The sequence below is a fragment of the Papaver somniferum genome, chromosome 7 (assembly GCF_003573695.1).
Source record: "Papaver somniferum cultivar HN1 chromosome 7, ASM357369v1, whole genome shotgun sequence".
NCBI lineage: Eukaryota > Viridiplantae > Streptophyta > Magnoliopsida > Ranunculales > Papaveraceae > Papaver > Papaver somniferum.
Genome location: NC_039364.1, coordinates 150545058 through 150555707, shown reverse-complemented (window position 1 = coordinate 150555707; position 10650 = coordinate 150545058). Strand labels below are relative to the sequence as shown.

Below are 10650 nucleotides of genomic sequence, written 5' to 3'. Positions count from 1 at the left end.
CAGGAAGATGAAAGGTGATGGATCAAAATTTGGCCCATGTTATTACCTGGTACTTGTGAAGAAAAGAGATTACAAGGCCTTTAGTGGTGAGCCTAGGACTGCTGATAAGATGACTTTGTTGGTTAAGCAATCTTTTTTTTGTGAGGATGTACTTAAATAGATTAATTTAAATTACTTTTTTCTACACATGTGATTTTGTAAAGTTTTATTTTAAGGCATTGTACAAATATTTTTCTCATATTAATATAACTTTTTTCTTTTATTTTCTATTTTTAAAGAAAAAAAATGTCAGAAAAAAAAGATAATGGTGAAACATATCAACTGGTACACAATATAAGATTAGCTGAATCATTGCGACTAGTTATTACGATAATTCTAAAAGTATTCTTAAGCTCCATGCACATTCACTACATAGAAATTATGTTATGTTCGATAACAAGGTAATAAATCAATTCTATTGAAAGAATATATACAAAAACAATTTATTGGAGGAGGTAGGGCTGTTCATGGTTTGGTTTTCAACGCAGACCAAACCTATCCAAACCGATAGAAAAATCCAAAACACAAGAGACCGAAAAATCCAAAAAACAAGAAACCCAAAAGACGGAAGAACCATTTTTAGGTGGTTGGTTTTGGTCTGATGTCGCAGTAGAACCAAAAACCCAGAAAAACCAACCAAACAAAAAAACCCGAGAGGAAGTACCAAAAAAACCCAGAATAATATATAGCCAACTTTCCATCATACTATAATACATATAAACTTCAAAGAGTGTACCCTTTAATAAAGAAAATTTGATTAGAATCAAGACTAATGTTGAATCATATGAATATAAATAAATATATATATATATATATCTTTCATTGAGATCCAACTTGCTTTAGTTTTTTTTTTTTTTTGCAATAGAATGATTTCGTTCACTCATAACAATTAAATTTTCAATTCTAGTTAAAAAATCAAAGCTATCAATAGAAATCAGAAAAAACCAAAAAGTACGAAAAACCGGTGTGGTAATCTTGGTTTCTAATATTATAAACCGAGCATGGTTTGTGTTGGTTTTGGTTTTTCATAAAAGACATCAGTTTGGTTCTTGGGTTTGGCACAAAACCAAACTGAATCGAACTACGGGCAACCCTAGGAGGAGGTAAGGGAAAATGTTCAAAAAATTCTAATAATTAAGTTCAAAATACTTCTTTTTTTGCTTCTACGTGAATTTTTTTTGAAGGAAATTAATGTTATGTTCAACGGCCGTTTACATGAACATTACAAATTGGTGGGCGTTTTGAAGAACGATTTCTTGGGTACCGGGGATCATGATGTGGTCATATGCCCCACACTTATAAAAAGATGTTCTAAAGCTTGGAAAGGCTAAGTTACTCTTTTATTAAACAAATATTATTTTTTTATTTATTTATTTTTTCAAGCGTCTGAAGAACTGTTTAGTTAGCAATGACGCGCTAGTAGTGGTTTTGGTAGTTTTATTTTTCATAGATTAGGTATTGATATTCAAAAAGGTGCTGGAGCCCAACTTGTTGCTAGGTTACCAACCAAAAGCTTTGTGTAAGTTATTTCATTATTAATATTACTTATATATATTTTTGTTTATTTTACTTATTACTTTTTCCTCTTTTCAATAAAAAATTTATTTATTTTTGTTTTTATCCTTGTAATTTTTTATATTGGATTCGACTACGAGAAAAAAACAACAAATCTAGTTGAACTCGAGGTTCGGTTAGGAGAAAATAAATAAAACATAAATGAATCTCTATATTGTTCAACCCATAGAATTAGGCTAGAGTTTGAAAAAAAAAAAACGAAGTTCGACTAGAAAGGAGAAAAATAATAAAACCTAGTTGAGCCACTATGTTGCTTTTAAAAAATGAATAACCAGCGAATTCAGATAGAAAAAAGAAGTTCCGCTACAAAAAAATCCGAGCTAAACCTCTATGTTGCTTTAAAAAAATGAACAACCCATTCGAATTTGGCTAGGGAAAAAAAAACTAACCGAACACGAGGTTCGGCTATGGAAAATAATCCTACCTAAATCTTTATGTTGTTTTTATACATAAACGACCCATTGAATTCGGTTAGGAAAAAAACTAGCCGAAGTCAGCTTAAAAAAGAAAAAAAATCTCGTCGAACCCCAACAGAAAAAGAATTTAAAATCAAAAATCAAAAAATCTCGACTAGGGTTATAGAGACCTTCCCATACTGTCATGTTCGTCATCTATACAGTTATGGTTTCAGCATCTTCGCCTTCACCATGCTAGGTGAACTTAGTGATGACGCCACGGTCTTTTTGAAGAGGCTAAAAAACTGCTTGGCAAGACATGACACAAACGGCAAAGTGGGAAGTTCTCTATTTCATAGTATAGGTATCGCTATTCAGAAGGGTGTGGGAGCTCAGCTTGTTGCTAGACTCCCAGCCAGTTTCTTGTAAAACTAATCTTTTCCTTATTATCTTTATCAAATTATATTTATATACCATTTCAATAAATAAATAAAATAATGTATATTACATCAAAAAAAAAGAAAAAAAAAAGATTTTTGGTGTCTTGGCCTTCACTACCCTAGGGGAACTTGGTAAAGAATTGGTTATTTTCTTGAAGAGGTTGAGGAACCGTCTTGCTAGTCATGATGTTACTGCTAGGATTAATAATTTTATTTTTCATAGACTTGGTGTAGCGATTCAAAAAGGTGTTGGTGCCCAGCTTGTCACTGGGCTACCAACCATTTAAAAAAAAATTTAAAATTTAAAATAAAATAACAAATAATTAAAATAATATAAGAACATCACGGCGAAAATAAGTGGATAAAGGATGTTGAGTTTTACTTGGTAATGACCTACCAAAATCCAAGGGATAGTCGCCTTCAAAATTGTCACGGTGCGTTCTTGAAGTGCGACATAAAAGATTACAATCAACCGGATAATGATGTAGCAGCCAGGGCCCACTAACGTCGCTGGCCCAACTTCTTGGAACCTTGTTCTCCCTGGTAGGGTCGCCTTAATAACGGGTGACCAGTATCCCGGATTTAAGCCATTCTTTTCCCAAATTGTTTCAGTGTCACACTTGGACCCGACATATGAATTGTTTATGCCAAAAATACTTTTACTTTTCTTTCTTTGCAATTCGGTAAGAGTCGCCATTAGAATCAGACCAATAGAATCCCATATGCCATATTGTACTTTATATTTCATCATTTTCTCTGAGTGCTTTTTATTATTTGTTCGATCAAAAATCTACACATTTATTTATATTTAATACGATGTAATAATGTAAGCTTTTAGGGAAAGGATCTCAGCCGAGGGAGAGATTCTGTCGCACTTTTATTATCATATTATCTCTTTTTCGATGATAATTTTGGAAATATATTTTTCTTATAAAATTCTATATACTCACTAAAAATGAGTGCGATTCAAAGACCAAAAATCCGCTGATTTTCAATGGCTGATTATCAAAATAATAGATGGCAGTGCTATACATTTTGGAATATGCTCGCTTTTGGTAGGAACCAGAGCTTTGTAAGATAAATATGTCCCCAAAATATTATATTCAATTACCATTTAGTTTTTATTCGCAAAAAATGTCGTCCAAATTGTAAGAATAAAAATATGAGGGGATCCTCCCTCGATCATTGAATAATAATGTGAGAACTTTATTATTATTGCATTTATATCATTTAGATATTTAGAAGAGGATGTTACGAAACTTTGATGTTTACTGCCATAATTTGGTGTAATTATAAGGAGAAAAAAACGGTATTTTCACTTCTACGATGTATAAAGCTGTGCATGTCATTCATATGATCAAATATGTTTTTTTTTTTTCCAATAGATTTGGTTTTCAAGAATTTTGAGGAGATCTCCTTAAACTTGGTGGTGGAGAATCGATTTAACGTGCATTTTGATCCTTCTTGACTGCAATTTTTCTATAGTGTGTGTATTCTTTATATGTTCTTTTCCATTCTCTTTTCTTTTCACAAAAAATTAGACCCAAAAATGTACATATAAAATATGTTTAAAACAATGTATAATATGTATTCTTTTTTACTTTGCTTTTCTTTTTTGTGAAGTCCATTTGTCGAAGGGAAAACCATAATGCATAGTGTTTGTTCAAATGTCAAAAAAGATTCAAAATATTAAAGTTTTGGATTCAAATATAAATGAGACCATATCAACATCCGAACACATCTTTTGTTAGCGGTGGTGTTTGGATACATCTTAGGAAATAATTTATTATCAAAAACAATTAAAACAAAAATTATGTTGAGAACAAAATTTAAAAATAACTTCCAATGATAAACAATTAACTTTTTGCAAAGTAAGATTCTTTTATCCACAATTTTTGGGACTAATTTCTGTATCGAAAATGCTAGATGTATCGAAGAGATACATCGCAGGGTGCACCGTGTGTGTGAGAGAGTGGAGCCCACCACTGCCCCACTCTCTATCCCAATGTTGAGAGGCGTTGCAGGACCGCCCGATCCCATCTCGGTGCACACTGCGGTGTATCTCTTCCGTGTGTATCATCGCTCTTTCTGTATCAAAACACTCTTTTCAAATATAACAAGAACCGATAAAAGTCAAACAGGTTCCGATTTCGAACCAAAATGTATCGTTTTCACAGGTGATGATACCAACTACATTAAAGAATGGGCACGTGTGTTGCGAAGTTCCGGAATTGACTAACTTGGCTACCCGGCTTGGACAAGTTGTTTGGCAGTTTATAGTTGTCACGAGTGAAGTTTCTACCCGTAGGATCATCTTGAGACCGGCCTGTAACGGTCCCAAAACACAACTTCTGTTGGTTTAGACGGGCTGGAGCAGTTTTCAGGGAGGTTTACCAATCCGCATTGAAGTGCTTCAGTACCCCTGTAGCAGTCGAGTTAGTACTGGAAAAATGGAACCGAAGGCCCATGCCATGGGTAGTTTTTCCCCAAAATTGCCTGTAATAGTAGATGTTGAAAATTGACGCGTGAACCCTGAACATTAGAATCATCACAACACATAATAGATACAACAAACACTCCGATAGGAACAAAGACTCCAAAAAATTGAATTTTCTCTTGCCGGTCTCGTTTAGACTAGTCTTTCTCTCTCTAGAAGGTTTTAGTATTTATTTTAGTAATAAAATAATTAATTGAAATGTAGTATTTGAAGGACCAATTTTTCCTCCAAATAAACCACCACTGGAAAAGAAAAACTAGACTCTAAATTCATTACAACTGAAGAAGAAGAACAAATACAAGAAGAAGAAGGAGAAATAGAGAGAGTTTGTTGTAAGTTATAGACTAATACAGAGTTTGAAGAAAGGGAGAGTGTCAAAGGCAAAAGAAAGAAAAAAAAGGTTAAAAGAGAAAACCCTTTAATTATCTGTAATTGAAATGCTTCTTATAATTTTATTATTTGAAGAAGAAGAAGATGCTTTATCAGTTTTCTAAATTACAAGGTAAAATTAACAGTTAGATCTCATCAAAAACATCAACAGCAACAACAACAACAACAGAATCAAAATTAGGAGTTGGTTTTGATTTCGGAATATGGGTTCTAGTTCTAATATTGTCAGTAATCACAACAACAACAACAGCAAAGATAATCATCATCATCACAACACTAGTTCTTCATCTTCATCATCTTCTTGTTGTGATATGAGTATCAAGTGTTGGTGTAGGATGAAATTAGACCATTGTGTTTTGTCACAATCATTTCTATATTATGTATCAACTTTTATTATCTTTGGTTCCATCGCTACTATATACGCTTGGCTTGCTTTCTCACCTTTTCAAAGACCTAATTTACCTTCATTAGGTTGTCATCGAGATAATGAAGGATCATGGTCCATCGGTGTTTTTTATGGACATTCTCCCTTTTCTTTAAAACCAATTGAATCTGTAAGTTTTCTAAGACTTTAGACTTCTTCTCAATTTTTTTTTCTAATTGTCTTGTAATTTTTCTTACAGTTTGGGAAATTTGTAGGTAAATGTTTGGAAAAATGAGAGTTCTGCTTGGCCAGTGGCTAATCCAGTTTTTACTTGTGCTTCTGCCTCAAATGCTGGTTACCCTAGTAATTTTGTGGCTGATCCTTTTATCTATATTCAGGTAATTTTTTTTTTCTTTTTTTCTAATTTCACTTTTTATTAAGTTTTACTGTTGAATTGGACTGCATATGTTTTTCGATTGAACTAATTGTTTCTGTATATGTGAGTGTGCGTCTATGCATGCAGTTGGAAATTATTTTGGTGCATTTTCTTTTTCCCTTTTGAACAAATGAGGAGTGAATTTAGAGATACTTAACTTTATGGCGTTGTTAGAATTGGTTGCAAAGCGATGGTAAATATGTTATGAACAGCTTCAGACAGTGATTCGGCTTCCTAGTGAGTTTTAAGAGGATTAGCTTGATTTGTATTTTCTTTTGGTAGAACAAGATATTGGAGTTTCGTCTCTTGTTGCATGCCTTGGCAATTGCCGAAGTTTAAGTACTTGCTTCATATAGTGGTACTCATAAGGCGGATCAAATGCCGTAAGGAACTTGGTGGTAGAATTATATCAATTCATTATTTTAACTGTTATGTACAATTGCAAAAGTATCAGGAAGTCATAAAAAGTAAAAACCGGACTAAAGGGGTTTTCATCAATCTAGGAACTTTAGAAGTTTGGTTAAGCAAGTAACGGATTATAGAGATTTGAGTTTTAAAAAAAGTTAAGTTTTTAATTGATGAACAGTCGATTTAATACTGCTCAGTTGGTTATTTCCGTTAGTTTTTAAGAATTTTCTGTATTACTGTCTCTGGAACCTTCTTGTTGGGGCTCATAGTTGAGTAGTATTTGGTGAATTCTCCCTGTAATTATGCATCTTTCTCCTTTGGCATAGTTTCTTTGCAGCATTTTCACCTTTAGACTCTTGTGTTGTTTTCTGTAAGCTCATCTTGTGATTAGTAACTTCAATGGGTGATGATGTTAATTCGCTTTAGAGAAATGCCCAAGAGTTGAAAATCTTGTCAACAAGCTGTGATCATAATGATCAATATAGATATCTACCTACTATTTGCTGTAAAACATGATAAAAGAGTTGTGGACTCTTTTGAGAAACGAGCAAGTAAGTTTGGAAAGATCAGTTTGATGTCCGTATTGCTCTTCAGAATTCACACCTCAAACCAAACAGATGTAAATGTAAGGGTGTCATCCTCAATCAGAATATAGGAGGAGGATTATCTAGCCTGAAAGGCAACAAAATTGCAAGCAGAAGTTGTTAGTGTGTTGGCCTCCATTACTAAAATAAAAAACAACATACTGGCCTTTACTATCAGAGAACCTGATAAACACAATTCAGTGCTTTTGTCTGTACAGTGAGGTGAAATGTTTAACTTAGTTAAATTGGTTTCCTTCAATTTTGTTAGTTTTTTGTTTAGACAACTAGGCTGTAGTTGTTTAAGATCCCTCAGTCTGTGTCTATGTTAGTTTTTGCAAAACGACTCTGTTGATTACTGTTATGTTGAAAACAAGAATATGGCTTATCGGAGTTTATAATACCTTGTACAATAACTTACAGTGTCTTTATTTTATAGGAAGACGTACTTTATTTGTTTTATGAGACCAAGAACTCCATCACGTTGCAAGGAGATATTGGTGTGGCGAAGAGTATTGATAAAGGTGCTACATGGCAGCAATTGGGTACTGCTTTAGATGAAGACTGGCATCTCTCCTATCCATATGTTTTCGACTACCAAGGCCATGTAAGAAAGTAACTTCTATTTACATTTACTAGTCTTTTTGAGTGGATCGACTATTTTCCGGGCAGCTTTTTTAATTGCTCTAGGTGGTATCCACTTTCTCACACTTCTCGTATTCCTTTTACTTTGTTCTCACAGATATACATGATGCCTGAGGGCAGTGAGATTGGGGAAGTTCGTCTCTACAGAGCTCTGAATTTCCCCCTGCAGTGGACGCTGCATAAGGTTATTATGAAGAAGCCCCTTGTCGATACCTTCCTCATAAACCGTAATGGTAATTATTGGCTTTTCGGATCAGATCACAGCGGTTTTGGGACTAAAAAGAATGGTCAATTGGAAATCTGGTATAGTAACTCACCGATGGGTCCATGGAAACCACACAAGCAGAATCCAATTTACAACACTGATCAGAGCTATGGAGCTCGGAATGGAGGCAGGCCATTTGTATATGAGGGGAACTTGTACCGCATGGGTCAAGATTGTGGTGAAACGTACGGACGTCGTCTCCGTTCTTTCAAAGTGGAAGTTCTCACGAAGTATGAGTACAGAGAAGTGGAAGTCCCTCTAGGTATAGAAGAGTCTGGAAAAGGTAGAAATGCTTGGAATGGTGCCCGTTATCATAACCTCGATGTACAACAGTTAAGTACTGGTGAGTGGGTCGGGGTAATGGATGGTGATCGGGTTCCTTCAGGTGACATTGTTCATAGACACTTTATGGGCTCTATGGCTCTTGTTGCTGTGGCTGCCTTGGTTATATTAGTGGGACTTTTGATTGGAGCTATCAATTGCATTGTACCTCTTAGCTGGTGCTCCCAGAGCTTGGGAAAGAGAAGTGATGCATTCTCAAGTTGGGAGCGTCCCAGTTCGTTGTCATCAAAACTGAGGCGCATCTGTACCAGGTTGAACAGAATGAGTTCGTTTGCCAGAGGTAGAATGAAGCCTAATAGTTGCTCTGGAAAATTGTTCTCCAGTTTAGTGTTTGTGATAGCGGTTGCACTAGTCTGCTTTAGTGTTAAATACATTTATGGTGGTAGTGGTGCAGAAGAAGCTTACCCGTTGGAGGGCCACTTTTCTCAGTTCACATTACTAACAATGACATACGATGCAAGGTTGTGGAATTTGAAAATGTATGTGAAGCATTATTCAAGGTGCTCATCTGTGGGGGAAATTGTTGTCGTGTGGAACAAGGGCCAGCCTCCTAATATAAGTGAGCTAGACTCTGCTGTGCCCGTCAGAATCAGAGTAGAGAAGCAGAACTCATTGAACAATCGTTTCAAGATAGATCCTCTAATAAAGACCAAATCTGTTCTTGAACTCGATGATGATATCATGATGGCATGTGATGATATCGAACGAGGATTCCAAGCATGGAGGGAACACCCAGATAGGATAGTTGGGTTCTACCCTCGTCTCATAGAGGGAAGTCCACTGAAGTATAGAGATGAAAAGTATGCCCGGAAGTGTCATGGATATAATATGATATTAACTGGGGCCGCGTTTATGGATAGTACTGTAGCATTTCAGAGGTATTGGAGCGACGAAGCCAAGGCAGGTAGGGATTTTGTTGACAAATACTTTAACTGTGAAGATGTGCTTCTGAATTTCCTGTATGCAAATGCTAGTAGTTCATCAAGAGCAGTGGAGTATGTCAAACCTTCTTGGGCAATTGATACCTCTAAATTCTCTAGAGTGGCTATCAGCCGGAATACACAAGTTCATTATCAGTTAAGAACAAATTGCCTAATGAAGTTTTCGCAGATGTACGGAAGCTTGGGTAGTAAATGGTCATTCAAAGGTAGGAAAGATGGTTGGGATGTATAGGGAAGAAAAGGATACTAATAACAACAGATCACTTACTACCCCTCTTTTTTCTCCTCTAATGTTGTTATTTTCTCTCTTACTGTAATCTTTTGTGGTTTTGTTTTTGGGGGCGTCAAATAGGTTCGTTAAGTAAAATGTACATTGATGTTATCGTGGCCTTCTTTTTTCGCTTCCTGTCAGAATAGGGTCATTCATTTTTGTTTATTGTTCCAAACATAGTTGGTGTCCTCGCTAGATACTTTAGGAAGAAGAAAGTGCAAGTTCAAAGGTGAAGTTGTTCAGCTCTTGTATGCGTTGTGTGCGCTAGATTTTTCGTTAGTTGGATTGAAATAGTCACTTTTATAAGAAAAAGCAGCAATTGAAGATCAGATTCAGCAAAATGGTTAGGACAGAACCTGACATGACCCACCAATTACAAAGTGGAGGTTGTTGCCAGCTTTGAATTCTGATTCAGTTCTCTTTTTCTGTACATTATTTGTAATGTTTTGACTGAGTTTGATTTGAAAGGGAGGAAGGTGATTGGTGATGGTGATACACACCCTGTGACACCTTTTCTTTCCAATAATGCAGAAGGAAGGAAATTTTAGTATTGTTCTGTACTTTAAAGCCATTCTCCGTATACACCCTATCCCAAATGATATGGAGGGTGTGCGCATTGTTGGCCGTGCAGTATTGGTACCTAGTGTTATTATACCGAAGCTGCTATATAACCCCATGTTCATCGGTACTACAGTTCTCAAAATAGTTTACTCCTCCATTATAACCTGGTCAAATTGGGGTATACCCAGATTAATGGGGTATATCTAATGAGACAAAACCTGGGTCATTTAGAAGTAAAACAGATCACCCCTTAACCATGTATTTTCTAAATGGCTAATATATCTTGTTTAATTAGCACTAAAAATTCTAATTAGCTTAACTAATTGAGTTTAGATTAAAATTTTGAAAATAAGAATTCAGTAGACTAAACCTTTTGTCTGTCTTATGAGTTCCATTTTGATCAAAAATTTCGGTTCTCAAAATATGAAAAGTCGACAAGGTCGAAGATTGAATAAGGTGCCGATTAACTTTGGCCGGCAAGGACGACGTTTTAATAAAGT

General features: G+C 35.3%; 1 protein-coding gene across 1 annotated transcript; it reads left to right on the top strand.

Moving 5' to 3' along the window:
• Positions 1-5055: 5055 nt before the first annotated feature.
• On the top strand, positions 5056-10149 carry LOC113298740 (glycosyltransferase family protein 64 protein C5-like). The gene is made up of 4 exons (XM_026547560.1): positions 5056-5890; positions 5976-6098; positions 7565-7732; positions 7868-10149. The coding sequence occupies exons 1-4, from the start codon at positions 5540-5542 to the stop codon at positions 9548-9550; spliced, it is 2325 nt and encodes a 774-aa protein (XP_026403345.1). The 5' UTR covers positions 5056-5539; the 3' UTR covers positions 9551-10149.
• Positions 10150-10650: the final 501 nt, after the last annotated feature.